Source organism: Microcaecilia unicolor, chromosome 4, assembly GCF_901765095.1.
Source record: "Microcaecilia unicolor chromosome 4, aMicUni1.1, whole genome shotgun sequence".
Classification (NCBI taxonomy): Eukaryota; Metazoa; Chordata; class Amphibia; order Gymnophiona; family Siphonopidae; genus Microcaecilia; species Microcaecilia unicolor.
Window position 1 is genome coordinate 228,755,191 of NC_044034.1, and position 14,875 is coordinate 228,770,065.

The following is a 14,875-nucleotide window of genomic DNA, read 5'->3' on the forward strand; positions in this document are numbered from 1 at the left end:
TGAGTGCAGAGGAGGGCGCAGGTGATTAACTCCCTTGAGGAAACGTACCACATCTGGCTGCGAAGCCAGGGAAGCACCCTTCAGGCGGCCCCTGAAGCAAGCCAGAGCCGCTACCTGGACTTTAAGGGAACTGAGCGACAGGCCTTTCTCCAGACCTTCTTGCAGGAACGCCAGCACTGAAGAAATTGGAGCAGTGAAGGGAGAAAGTGAGCCTGCTTCACACCACGCTGCAAAGGTACGCCAAACACTGGCGTAAGCAGTAGAAGTAGAGCGCTTCCTCGCTCTCAGCATAGTGGCGATGACCTAGTCTGAGAAGCCCTTCTTCCTCAGACGCTGCCGCTCAATAGCCAGGCCGTAAGACCAAAGGGGGAGGGATCCTCCATCACCACGGGACCCTGATGCAACAGGCCCTGCTCCACTGGCAGCCGCAGAGGGTCGTCCACTGAGAGCCTGATCAAGTCCGCATACCAGGGACATCTGGGCCAGTCCGGACCCAACAGGATTATTCGGCCCGGATGCTTTGCCACCCGATCTAGTACCCTGCCCAACATGGGCCAGGGCGGGAACACATAGAGAAGCTCCTGTGTCGGCCACTGTTGGAGAAGAGCATCTACTCCCAGGGATCGAGGGTCCCGTCCTCTGCTGAAAAAGCGCGGCACTTGGCCGATGACGCCATCAGATCTAGGCTCGGCTGGCCCCAGCGCTTCGTGATGTCCAAGAACGCCTGAGCAGATAGCTGCCACTCTCCGGGCTCCAAGGTATGGCGACTGAGAAAGTCCGCCTTGACATTCATGACTCCGGCAATGTGTGCCGCTGACAGCTGTTCCAGGTTCGCTTCCGCCCACTGGCATAGATTCATGGCTTCCTTGGCTAGAGGGGCGCTCTTGGTACCTCCCTGGCGGTTGACATAGGCCACAGCCGTGGCATTGTCCGACAGGACCCGTACTGGCTTCAACGCCAGTACCGGGAGGAACTCCAAAAGCGCCAACCGAATGGCTCTGAGTTCCAGGAGGCTGATAGACCACTTTGCCTCTGCAGGAGACCAGAGCCCCTGCGCTGTCCTTCCCAAGCAGTGGGCTCCCCAGCCCGTCAAAGAGGCGTCCGTCGTGACAACAATCCACTCCGGGGTCACAAGAGGCATCCCTGCAGACAACTTGTCTGTCTTCAGCCACCAGCTCAGCGCCTTGCGCACTGCTGGGTCCAAGGGAAGGCGCACAGCATAATCCTCCGACTCCGGAGTCCAGCGCTGCAGCAGAGAGTGTTGTAGTGGTCTCATATGAGCCCTGGCCCAGGGCACTACTTCCATCGTGGCCGTCATAGAGCCCAACAGCTGCACATAGTCCCAAGCCTGAAGCGGAGAGGCTACTAGGAACTGGTCCACCTGAGCCTGAAGTTTGACAATCCGATTGTCCGGCAGGAACACTCTGCCTACTTGGGTGTCGAATCGAACTCCCAGATACTCCAGGGACTGAGTCGGGCGCAGCTGGCTTTTCTCCCAGTTGATGATCCACCCCAGGGAGCTCAAAAGAGCAATCACCCGGTCCACAGCTTTGCCGCACTCTGCATAAGAGAGGGCTCGGATCAACCAGTCGTCCAGATAAGGATGGACTTGTACTCCTTCCTTTCGCAGGAAGGCCGCGATGACCACCATTACTTTGGAGAAGGTCCTCGGAGCAGTAGCCAACCCGAACGGGAGGGCTCTGAACTGGAAGTGTCGGCCCAGGACTGCAAAACGCAGAAAGCGTTGATGAGGAGGCCAGATGGGAATATGCAAGTACGCATCCTTGATGTCCAAGGATGCCAGGAACTCCCCTGCCTTTTCTGCCGCTATAACAGAGCGGAGAGTCTCCATGCGAAAGTGCCGAACTTTCAAGGCCCGATTGACCCCTTTGAGGTCGAGGATAGGCCGTACAGAACCTCCTTTCTTTGGTACCACAAAGTAAATGGAGTAACGTCCCTTGCCAAGCTGATTTTCTGGCACCGGAACGACCGCACCCAGGCGGATCAGATTGTCCAAGGTCTGCTGCACTGCCACAGCTTTGACCGGAGACTTGCAGGGAGAGAGTACAAACCCGTCTCTTAAGGGTCGGCAGAACTCTAGCTTGTAGCCGTCTCTGATGACTTCCAGCACCCAAGCGTCTGAAGTTACCCTGGTCCACTCGCCCAGAAACGAGGACAGGCGTCCTCCAATCTGCACTGGGCCATGGACCAGGACCCCGTCATTGGGTACGAGACCCTGGGGGAGGACCGGAGGGCGCACCTCCGGGACGGCGGTCTCTGCGAAAGGAATGCTGCTTGGGGGAGAAGTTCCTCTTGAAGGAAGAGGGGGCAGAGGAGCCCGACTTGCCCGGGTGGTACCGACGGGCTTTCTGAAACCGTCCTCTGGAGATACCGGGGCGAGCACTGGCCCGAGCCCTGACCTCTGGTAACCTCTTGCCCTTAGACGTGCCGAGATCGGTCACAATTTTGTCCAGCTCGACCCCAAAGAGCAGCTTGCCTTAAAAAGGCAACTTAGCCAGGCGGGACTTAGAGGCGTGGTCCGCAGACCAATGTTTCAGCCAAAGCCACCGCCGCGCAGAGACTGTCTGAGCCATACCTTTAGCCGAGGCTCTCAAGACATCATACAGCAAGTCTGCCAAATAAGCAAAGCCCGATTCCAGGGCCGGCCAATCAGCCCTCAAGGAAGGATCCGAGGGGGAAGCCCGCTGCACAATCGTCAGGCACGCCCTGGCCACGTAGGAGCCGCAAACTGAGGCCTGCAAACTTAAGGCAGCCGCCTCGAAGGACGACCTTAAGGCCGCCTCCAATCTTCTGTCTTGGGCGTCCTTTAGGGCCGTGCCACCTTCCACCGGCAAAGCCGTTTTCTTAGTCACCGCAGTGATTAAAGAATCCACGGTAGGCCAAAGAAAGGCCTCCCGTTCACTTTCAGGCAAAGGATAGAGGCGGGACATAGCCCTAGCCACTTTGAGGCTCGCTTCCGGGACATCCCATTGAGCCGAAATTAAGGTGTGCATGGCATCATGCACGTGGAAGGTTCTAGGCGGGCGCTTCGTCCCCAGCATAATGGCGGAGCCAACAGGGGCTGAGGGAGAGACGTCCTCTGGAGAGGAAATCTTCAAAATGCTCATGGCCTGCACTAACAGGGTGGGCAAATCCTCTGAGCGAAAGATCCGCGCTGCAGAGGGGTCATCCGCTCCATCCGAGCGGGAATCCGTCTCCTCCAAGGAATCCCCAAAGGACCGTTGGGAGAACTCAGATACGCTGCCCTCATCTACATCAGAGGAAACAGAGTCCTCTAAGGCCTGGGAATCCACCCGAGGGCGTTTACTTCCGGGGGCCTCAACCCCTTTATCGGACAAGGGAGAAGAGGCAGCGTTTTGCATAAGGAAGGCCTGATGCAGCAGCAAAATAAACTCGGGGGAGAAACCCCCCAGACTGTGCACTTCAGCAGCCTGGGCCACAGCCCTAGACGCACCCTCAACCGGCGCTCGCAAGAGCGGGGGGAGAAACATGCTGCGCATCCAAAATGGCGTCCGGCGCGACACTCCGCGAAGGAGCCGCTCGGGAAGAACGGCGCTTAACTTTAGCCGCTTTTTTGCCGTCGCCCAAATCAAGGGCGGCCATGGCATTAACGTCTCCCAGCTCAAGGGCGGCCCAAGAAGAAGCCGTCCGAGCAGAGTGGCCGGCCAAGATGGCGGAGGCGAGCAGCGGGGGATGGGCGTTTATGGCGGGAAAAACCGCCGCACCGGAGGAAGACCTGGGACACTGACCGGCCTCCGAACTGACACCCAACAAGTGCGAATCAGACTTTAATACCCCCGCATCCCCGCTAGAAGCGCACACGCGGTCCGGGGAGCGATCCTTCGCGCCCTCGCCCTCCGACGCCATAGGCCATGTGGAGATCGATCGGGGAACCCCCTGCCCGCTATAAAAAGGTAAAAATTACCTGCTTCTCGCTCCGAGCTGTAACGACCTGGTGTCCCAGTGAGTAGCTGCAATAAACGTTTAAATAAACGTCGAAATAAACGCCCTTAAGGACGTCCAAATTTTTTTTTTTTTTTTTTTAAACGGAGCCAGCGGGAGGGGGGAGAAAAGGAGGGACCTGGCACCACCAGGTTTGCACTTGCTCAAGAAGAGCCCTCAACCCCAGGTACTCAACAAAACCTAAAAATTAGGCTTGGAGACCTAGCCAGAGCTGCTGCTGTGTGTGACCACCACCTGCTGAGATAGAGAACATACTGAGGAGTTTCCGGCAGCACATGACCACATATAGGGAGGCAAAAGGATTGCTCTCTATCTCCACCTGCTGGTAGATGGACACAACCCACCACCAGTCTATGGATTGATCAGCATGATGATATGGAAACATGGGGTTGCTATTATGATTCATTCTTCTTTGCAGATACAGAAAGACCCAGATAGCAGGTTTTTGATCTTGAACCTGTCATTGGACAACTTGGCGTTCACGCTGTCATCAATATATGCTCCCAATGAATCCCAGGAAGTTTTTTTGGCAGGCTTGGCAAAGTCTTTTTGTCTTATTCCTATGGTAAGACTGTAGTGGCGGGGTGGATTATAACACAACATTTGATCCTACATTGGATAGATCGGACGGAGTGTTCGCCACTGAAGTCAGGGTCTCTAAGGCGTGCGTAAGTTTTGCCTGCGATCTTGAAGTCTGTGACTCGTGGCGGGTGTCTCACCCGACGACTCGGAATTATTCATTTTATTCTTACTCCCATGACACTTACTTCTGGATCGACCACATGTTAGTTGATATGTCCCTGATGCAGGTTGGATGTACATCAGACATTGGTCCAATTACAATTTCAGACCACTCCCGTCTGGGCCCAAATCCCTTCCCTTCGTGAGGAAGATAGAGATAGGAGATGGGCACTGACTATCAGCTTTTTGTGAGATGAGGTTCTGAAGGGCTATAGATCCTTACTCCAGGAATATTTAGACATCAATCTGAAATCTGGCCCTTCTTTGGGGATTGTTTGGGATGCCATTAAGGCCGTGACCAGGGACTATTTTTTTTTCTTTTTACAAAAGGCTAGCTTGCGTGCCTGAGTCCAGCCCAACGAACGGAGATGGAAAGGTGTCTCTCTCAACTAGATTTATTACAGGAAAGGCACAAATCCACCCGCTCCGCATCTATATTGCGGGAAATTCAATCTCGTTTACATCTGGATCACATATACACAAAACAGTTGCAATTTTACAGGGGTCAACGGCAGCAGACTCGCTATGTATATAGCAACAAACCGGGTTGTTCATTGGCTCTTGAATTGTGCCAACAGCAGGTGGACCATACAATCCTTAAAGTGGGAGACGGACATGGTAACCTTTTAACTAAATCTTCACTGATTCGTCAGCACTTTCAAACCTTTTACCAATCTTTATATACATCGGACCCCTCAATTCGGTCTGAGTCAAATGAGGAGTACCTGTTCGCTCACCCACTTCCCCACCTGACGAACAAAAGGCTGCTTTGGACATGCCAGTTCTTGCAGAAGAGGCTTGTAGGATTATAAAGGAGCTTCCCACAGGGAAATCACCTGGCTTGGATGGTTTGCCTAACGATTTTTATAAACCTTTTGTAGATGAGTTGGCTCCCATATTGGCTGAACTTCTTAATGGTGTGTTTACAGGGGAGGGCCTCCCTCCATTCATGATGGACACCTGGCTTGTGGTAATACCTAATCCAGGCAAGGATAAATCTGAATATGCATCATACCGCCCCATTTCCATATTTAACTCCATCGTCAAAATATTAGCGAAGGTTCCCTCCAATCGACTTGCTGTGGTACTGCCGAATCTGATTCACCCAGACCAAGTGGGATTCGTTCCCCATAGACAGGCTATAGATAATGTTCAACGTATGATTTTCTTCATGTAACCTGGAAAGAATCTTTCAGTTTGCCTTCTTGGTTTGGAAGCCAAGAAGGAATTTGACCGAGTTCACTGGCCTTTTATGACTAGGGTGTTGGAGGGCATTGGGTTCGGCTCTGATTTTAGAGGATGGATTCAGGCCCTTTATGCCTCTCCCCGAGCTTGTGTCTGTGTGAATGAGGGTAACTCTCCTATGTTTTCTCCAACTAGCGATACCCATCAAGGTTGTCCCCTTTCACCGATGTTATTTGCTGTAGTTATGGAGCCCCTTGCCATAGCAATATGTATTGACCCGAATGTCTCGGGTATTACTGTGGGCAGTCGAGAGTACAAATTAGCTTTATTTGTGGATGACCTTCTTCTCTCCTTGACCAAACCTCTGATCTCTTTGCCTAATCTCATGAAGCTTCTGGGTGAATATTCATCGGCTTCAGGTTTCAAACTTAATATGACCAAGTCAGAAGCCCAGGCAATTGGGATTCCATCTCCGGTGCTGAGTTCTCTCCAGCACTCCTCCTTTTGATGGGTAACCAGAGGAATTAAGTATCTGGGGATTACGTTAACTCCAAAGCTATCAGACTTGTTTTCTGCTATCATCCTCTCTTAAGGGACCTTTATAGGGGACTTGGGAGTGTTACATAAGTAATGCCACACTGGGAAAAGACCAAGGGTCCATCGAGCCCAGCATCCTGTCCACGACAGATGGCCAATCCAGGCCAAGGGCACCTGGCAAGCTTCCCAAACGTACAAACATTCTATACATGTTATTCCTGGAATTGTGGATTTTTCCCAAGTCCATTTAGTAGTGGTTTATGGACTTGGCCGTCTAACCTCTTTTTAAACTCTGCCAAGCTAACCCCCTTCACCATGTTCTCTGGCAACGAATTCCAGAGTTTAATTATGCATTGGGTGAAGAAACATTTTCTCTGATTTGTTTTAAATTTACTACACTGTAGTTTCATCGCATGCTCCCTAGTCCTAGTATTTTTGGAAAGCGTAACAGACGCTTCACATCCATCTGTTCTACTCCACTCATTATTTTATATGCCTCTATCATGTCTCCCCTCAGCCGTCTCTTCTCCAAACTGAAAAGCCCTAGCCTCCTTAGTCTTTCTTCACTGCACCTTTTCCAATTCTACTGTATCTTTCTTGAGATGCGGCGACCAGAACTGAACACAATACTCAAGGTGCGGTCGCACCATGGAGCGATACAACGGCATTATAACATCCTCACACCTGTTTTCCATACCTTTCCTAATAATACCCAATATTCTATTCGCTTTCCTAGCCGCAGCAGCACACTGAGCAGAAGGTTTCAGTGTATTATCGATGACAACACCCAGATCCCTTTCTTGGTTCATAACTCCTAACGTGAAACCTTGAATGACATAGCTATAATTCGGGTTCTCTTTTCCCACATGCATCACCTTGCACTTGCTCACATTAAACGTCATCTGTCATTTAGCCACCCAGTCTCCCAGTCTCGTAAGGTCCTTCTGTAATTTTTCACAATCCTGTCGCGAGTTAACGACTTTGAATAACTTTGTGTCATCAGCAAATTTAATTACCTCGCTAGTTACTCCCATTTCTAAATCATTTATAAATATATTTAAAAGCAGCGGTCCTAGCACAGACCCCTGAGGAACCCCACTACCTACCCTTCTCCATTGTGAATACTGCCCATTTAATCCCACTCTCTGTTTCCTATCCTTCAGCCAGTTTTTAATCCACAATAGGACATTTCCTCCTATCCCATATTGGGGATCCTATGAGTTGTCTTGGTTTGGTAGAATCGCCACATTGAAGATGAACATTTTGCCTCGCTTGATGTATTTTTTCTAGTTTCTCCCTCTCCGTTTAGTACGGGGTTTTCTTTCTGGTGTGCAGGATCAATTGATTCGCTTCATTTGGGGCAATAAACGTCCATGTCTGCCCCGCTCCCTTCTCTATCGAGACCAGAAGGGGGGGTTTCGGGACTTCTAACATTCCTTGGTATTAGAAAGCTGTCCAAGCTCGTGCTGCACTTGAATGGTTTCAGGCTAACCCTTGAAAACTCTGAAAACAGTTAGAACACCTGCCCGATAAGTGGCTTGGAGAAACATGCTGTGACGGCGTGCCCAAAGCCACATTCTGAACTGCTTCCTGACACAGAGGGCGAGATCTGTGTAGTACATGGCAACCTGATTGTCTGTTTGAATTAAAATGACTTGGTTGGACAAATGATCTCTGAAAGCCTTTAGAGCATTCCAGATCGCTCTTAATTCCAGGAGATTGATCTGCAGACCTTTTTCCAGAAAGGACCAGGCTCCTTAGTGTGGAGCTCATCTACATGAGCTCCCCACCCCAGGAGAGATGCATCCGTCGTCAGCACTTTTCATGGCTGAGGAACTTGGAATGGTCATCCCATGGTCAAATTGGATCAAATCGTCCACCACTAAAGAGAATTCTAAAAGCCAGTGGACAGTTGGATTACATCCTCTAGATCCCCTGTAGCATGAAACCACTGGGAAGCTAGGGTCCATTGAGCTGATCTCATATGTAGATGTGCCATGGGCGTGACATGAACTTTGGAGGCCATGTGCCCCAGAAGTTTCAACATCTGCCGAGTCGTGATCTGCTGAGATGCTCGAACCATGGACACCAGGGACAGAAGGCTGTCCGCCCTTGCCTCGCGAAGATAAGCTCGAGCTGTCTGAGGGTTCAACAGAGCTCCAATGGGGTGAGATGGGGCCTGAGATAATTTATGACGAACCCCAGTAGCCCTAGCACTTGACAAGTCATTCGCAAGGACTCCAGAGCACCTTCCTTTGAGGTGCTCTTCACCAACCAATCATCGCGATTGTCACGGTCTCAGGCTCTTGGACACTGGCACCACGTGAGCCCTTGGACTGCTGCCGACAAGTGGCAGCAGTAGGCAAGACCCTCAACCAGGACTGGGTAAGCAAGGAAGGCAGGAGAAGCTGTAGACAGGCAAAGCTGGAACAACCGAACTGGAACCACAGGACTGGAACTACAGCAGTAGGCAGGCAGGGAATAAGCAGGACAGAGCAACCAGTCTTCACCTGCGCCTGACCACCATTCCCCAGGGGTTGAGCCCCTAGGTGCAGGCGGCCGGCAGGACTTACTGGACCCTAGCTTGCAGACAGACTAGAACAACAGGATACTAAACAAGCTTGACTAACACAGGGTTCGAGACTACTAAGGATACAGGATTCTCAGACAGGGAATAGGATACAGAACAAGCTTGACAGAAACAGGGTTAGGGTTCAAAACAGGAGTGCCCACAGGCACCCAGACAAGAACAAGGCATACAGGTCGTAAGACTCAAGACAAGGCAGACGTGCTCCTATGAGCACCAAACACTAACCTGGACCTTTGGCGTTTGCAAAGGCAAAGCTGAAGGGCTTCCAGGTGCCTAATAAGCCCATCAGCAGCTGAGGCTCAAGCTGCAGCAATCTCAAGGCAGCTAAGGGTGAGGCTAGCTGCCAAACTTCCAAGCAAGACTGGAGGGCTGAAATATCTGAACCGGACTGAAAAGAGAGTCTGGAAAGTCTATGGCAGCCACCGGTTCTGGCCACCAGAGGGTGTGAGGAGCACAAACTAAGAAAAAGTCACAATTGTGACAGAGATAAGGAAACACATGCACTCCTAGTCTGCGCAGCAATGCTGCAACTACAGCTAGGCATTTGGTAAACACTCTGGGCGCAGACACCAGGCCAAAAGGCAGTACACGGTACTGAAAGTGCTGTGTTCCCAGCCAAAATCGAAGATACTTCCTGTGAGCTGGAAGTATCGAGATGTGTGTGTAAGCATCCTTTAAGTCCAGAGAGCATAGCCAATCGTTTTACTGAATCATGGGAAGAAGGGTGCCAAGGGAAACCATCCTAAACTTTTCTTGGACAAGAAATTTGTTCAGGGCCCTTAGGTCTAGGATGGGAAGCATCCCCCGTTTTCTTTTGCACAAGTACCTGGAATAGAATCCCAGCCCTTCTTCCCTTGGTAAAACGAGTTCGACTGCTTGGGTCTGTAGAAGGGCGGAGAATTCCTCTGCAAGTACCTGCCTGTGCTGGGAGCTGTAGGACTGAGCTCCCGGTGGGCAATTTGGAGGCTTGAGTTCCAGATTGAGGGTGTATCCTAACCGGACAATTTGAAGAACCCACCAGTCAGAGGTTATAAGAGGCCACCTTTGGTGAAAAAACATTAACCTCCCGCCAACCGGCAAGTCGTCCGGTACGGACACGTTCACTGAGGCTATGCTGAACTGGAGCCAGTCAAAAGCCCGTCCCTTGCTTTTGCTGGGGAGCCGCAGTGGCCTTAGGCACACGCTGTTGACGAGAACGAGCACGCTGGGACTGAGCCTGGACAGGCTGCTGAGAAGCAGGGGTGTACCTACGCCTAAGCACAGGAATAGGGAGCACTCCTCTTCCCTCAAAAAACCTCCTAGATGAGGAAGTAGTAGCAAAAGACGCCCGGCAGGAGAGAGAATCCATAGCATCGTGCTTCTTGAACTGGTCAACTAGATCCTCTACTTTCTCACCAAAAAGGTTATCCCCCCAGCAAGGAACATCCGCCATCCTCTGCTGGACTGAATGATCCAGGTCAGAGACACGCAGCCATGAGAGTCTGCGCATCACTATACATTGGGCAGTGATCCTGGATGCTACATCAAAAGTGTTGAACGTACCCCTGGCCAGGAATTTTCGACACTCCTTCTGCTGCCTGACCACCTGGCGAAAAGGCTCGGCCTGCTCTGGAGGGAGTGCATCAACCAAGCTAGACAGTTGCCTCACCGAGTTCCGGAAGTGGATGCTCGTGAAGAGCTGGTATGTCTGGATTTTGGCAGCGAGCATAGCGGCCTGATACGCCTTCCCCACGCTTTCCTCAAAAAAAAAAAAAAAAAAAAAAAGAGTCCAAGGTTCTAGATTCTCTGCCTGGGGGCACCGAGGCATAGTCCCTAGCGCTCTTAGCTCTTTTAAGGGCGGAGTCTACTACCATGGAATTGTGAGGTAGCTGAGACCTCATCAATCCAGGCTCACTGTGGATCCGATATTGGGATTCAGTTTTCTTCGGGATCACGGGATTAGATAGAGGGAACGACCAGTTTTGCAAAAGGACTTCCTTCAGTACATTATGCAACGAAGCCGTTGCAGCCTCTCTAGGTGGAGAAGGATAATCTAGGACCTCGAACATCTCAGCCCTGGGCTCATCTTCAACCTCCATAGGGAAGGGAATAGCCGCAGCCATTTCCCAGACAAAGGAGGTAAAGGATAGACTCTCCGGTGGAGAAAGTCTCCTTTCTAGTGGAGGGTAAGGTTTAGAGGGAATCCCATAGGACTCGTCAGAAGAAAAGTACCTGGGATCCTCCTCTTCCTCCCATGAACACTCATCTTTAGTATCAGACAAAACATCCTTCAGAGCGGTCCGAAAGTGAGCCTGCCTCGACGCCGAGGAACGACGTCCTCGATGGTGGTGCCAAGAAGTTGACACCTGCCTGGACTCCGGTGAAGCTTCCTCCACCGACGTCGAAGGGGAGTCAACCTGGGTGGCAGGCAGCACCAAGGTCAGGGACCTCACCACAGGCAAAAGGCCAGATGCCGCTACAGCAGACGGTACGGAAGGTGCAAGCACCCCCAACACCAAAGCAGATTGGTGCAGCAATCCTTCCAGAAGTTATGGAAGCAGGGCCCTGATGCGCTCGTTGAGAGCCGCCGTCGGACAAGGCTGCGGGGTCAGTAAAGGAGCCGGTTGCAGAATCTGTTGAGGCTTGGGAGTAGGTACCAGGCTGCCAGGAGACCGACGCATCGGCACCTCCTGAATAGAGGGGGAGCGACCCTCTCAGCGCCGACGCTTCTCGGGTGCAGAATTCCTCAACGTCCCGGAGCTCCTGGCACCGTGTGTCAAAGGAGACCGATGACTGTGCTTCTTCGCCTTCGCTCGACGACCGTCATCGAGACTCCTCGGTACCAATGAGGACGTGGAATCCTCATGCCTCCTAGGGGCTGGGTCCAACATAACAGGAGGCCTCGAGTCAGGTGGAGACCCACTCGATGCCTCGCTGCTCCCAGCGGGAGTTGGTCTCTCAGCAGCCATTACCTCTCTTTCCGACATTGGTGCTCCTTTCGATGTTGACGCCACCGACCTCAGTACCGATGTTGATGGCGAAAGACCGGACTGAGCCGCAAAAAGCTTCTTTCGTTTGGCTTCTCGAGATGCTTGGGTCCGTTTCTTCATACGAAGACATAGACTACAAGCGGCTGGGCTATGGTCGGGCCCAAGGCACTAGATACACCAGGCGTGGGTATCGGTACCTGAGATGGTCCAGTTGCACCAAGTACAATGTTTGAAGCCGCTGGGTGTCTTCGATGACATGGAAAGAAAAACGGCTTCAGCGAAATCAAAAGATGCAATTTTGCCTGTTAAAAGAAAAAAAGGGTACGAAAAGAAGGGAGTGAAGGAGTGGCCTAGTGGTTAGGGTGGTGGACTGGTCCTGGGGAACTGAGGAACTGAGTTCGATTCCCACTTCAGGCACAGGCAGCTCCTTGTGACTCTGGGCAAGTCACTTAACCCTCCATTGCCCCATGTAAGCCGCATTGAGCCTGCCATGAGTGGGAAAACGTGGGGTACAAATGTAACAAAAATAAAAAACAAAGGAAACTTTAAAAGGGCAAAAATAAAGAAAACTATGGGAAGTTTTTTGTTTTTTTTTACTGTAAAACTTCTATTAGAAAAAGAAAATAATGCAAAAGTCACAAAACAAATAAGATTCTTTCCCGGGCCTGAGAGGAGCGGAGAAAATAAAAACTCAACTGCACCTCAACGCAGAGAAAAAACAACTGAGGAACGTGTTCACGCGAAGGGTGGGAAATTGGTGCACGCGTGCCAGAAAACTCTGGCAAAACTTTCTTTTATATTTTGCTTGCAAATTGCTGATTCCTGTGAGATCAGCCTGCTTGTCCTCGGAGAAAGAAAACCACACAGGTATGACATCAATTGCTTTACACAATGAGGACTATAATTTAGATAATTATGTATGACTGATGAAAATGACTAATATAAAGGCAGTTTCTTTGTCTTGTTTTGGGTCGGGACTATATCAGTACACACTCTCAGATTAAATAGTCCCCACTCAGTACATCAGCCACCTCACTTTCCCACATATCCAAGTTATAACATACGTGTTATCAATTTTTAGTTGCCTCAGTGGTGCTTAATTGTCCAATAGTTAATTTATGGCAATTAATTAAATTGCCATAAATTAACTATTGGACAATTAAGCACCACTGAAGCAACTAAAAATTGATAACACGTATGTTGTAACTTGGATATGTAGTAAACTGAGGTGGCTGATGTACTGAATGGGGACTATTTAATCTGAGAGTGTGTGATGAAAATGACTGTCATTATCTATTGTATGGATGCTTCGTTTGTGCTATCCTATCAGAAAATGGATTACCTAGTTTAAATTATATACTTTGTTGTATTTTTTTTAGATGTGTAAACCATTCTAATTTGCAAAGCAATAAGTGACAGTATAGTAAGCAAATAAATGATAAACAATTATGTTATGTTCTTATCCATAGTCACTTCTGAGGGGGTTTAAATGCCTGTATACACCCTGTTCTGCCATTTACTCTGTGAAAACTAAGGAAACCTCTATACAGGTCTTAGTAAAACTAGCTAGAAAGAAGCAACAACATTCCTCATCTGATAACAGTCATCTAGGTTATACATTAAAACATCTGACCTAATACCCCACCCCAAGAGGTGGCTGCTAGTACCATTCCAAACGGTTATAAAAACGTACAGAACTACTACTACTACAGGTGGATCTGGTTGGCAGCAGCCCTAGATCTATGCTGCTTTCTTACAAGGGCTACCTGAGAAGAGGATGCATAATTTATTCTTGTCACATGCTAACTACTCAAGGGCTTTTCAGAGCAAACAACTTACCTGGTGTTCATTTTGTGTGTCTGAAACCCTAAGTAGGGATCCAGAACAAGACTGGTGGCTAGGTCATCATTTTCACAGAGCTCCTTGGCAGTCATTCCAGATGAAGGTACATAGCGACTCTGGCTCTCAAACCCTGAGCTAGTACCACCACTTGCACCACCACTGCTACCTGGAAAAAGAAACCCAAAAGTACAGCAAAATGCAAATTCCTTAACACTGACAAAATATTATTGATTTAGTTAAAACAACTGACTGCATGCCCACAAATTATAAGTCAAAATTTCCATGCTGAGGGGATATCATGAGAATGGAGAATTTAGAATGCTTGAAGTTCTAAAATTCTTGTTTGCAAAATCTGTTCAGAATGCTAGCACCACACAATTATAGTTGTAGTTTATTTGGGTTTGTTATACCGCCATTAACGAACTTGCAGATAGATAACAGTGCGAGCATAAAGCGAATGCTACATACCTGTAGAAGGTATTCTCCGAGGACAGCAGGCTGATTGTTCTCACTGATGGGTGACGTCCACGGCAGCCCCTCCAATCGGAACACTTTCTAGCAAAGTCCTTTGCTAGTCCTCGCGCGCCCATGCGCACCGCGCATGCGCGGCCGTCTTCCCGCCCGAACCGGCTCGTGCCGGCCAGTCTCATATGTAGCAAGACAAAGAGAAGGGAAGACACAACTCCAAAGGGGAAGCGGGCGGGTCTGTGAGAACAATCAGCCTGCTGTCCTCAGAGAATACCTTCTACAGGTATGTAGCATTCGCTTTCTCCGAGGACAAGCAGGCTGCTTGTTCTCACTGATGGGGTATCCCTAGCCCCCAGGCTCACTCAAAACAACAACCATGGTCAATTGGGCCTCGCAACGGCGAGGACATAACTGAGATTGACCTAAAAAATTTACCAACTAACAGAGTGCAGCCTGGAACAGAACAAACATGGGCCTAGGGGGGTGGAGTTGGATTCTAAACCCCGAACAGATTCTGAAGCACTGACTGCCCGAACCGACTGTCGCGTCGGGTATCCTG

General features: G+C 50.1%; 1 protein-coding gene across 4 annotated transcripts in view; it reads right to left on the reverse strand.

The window, feature by feature from the left end:
- Positions 1-14,875, reverse strand: part of KMT5B (lysine methyltransferase 5B) — a 387,499-nt gene that overhangs the window by 300,110 nt on the left and 72,514 nt on the right. For all 4 annotated transcript variants that reach the window (XM_030201304.1, XM_030201302.1, XM_030201303.1 and 1 more), the window contains one exon: positions 13,846-14,014. In XM_030201304.1, coding sequence (XP_030057164.1) covers positions 13,846-14,014 — 169 coding nt within the window. The remainder of the gene's footprint in view (positions 1-13,845; positions 14,015-14,875) is intronic.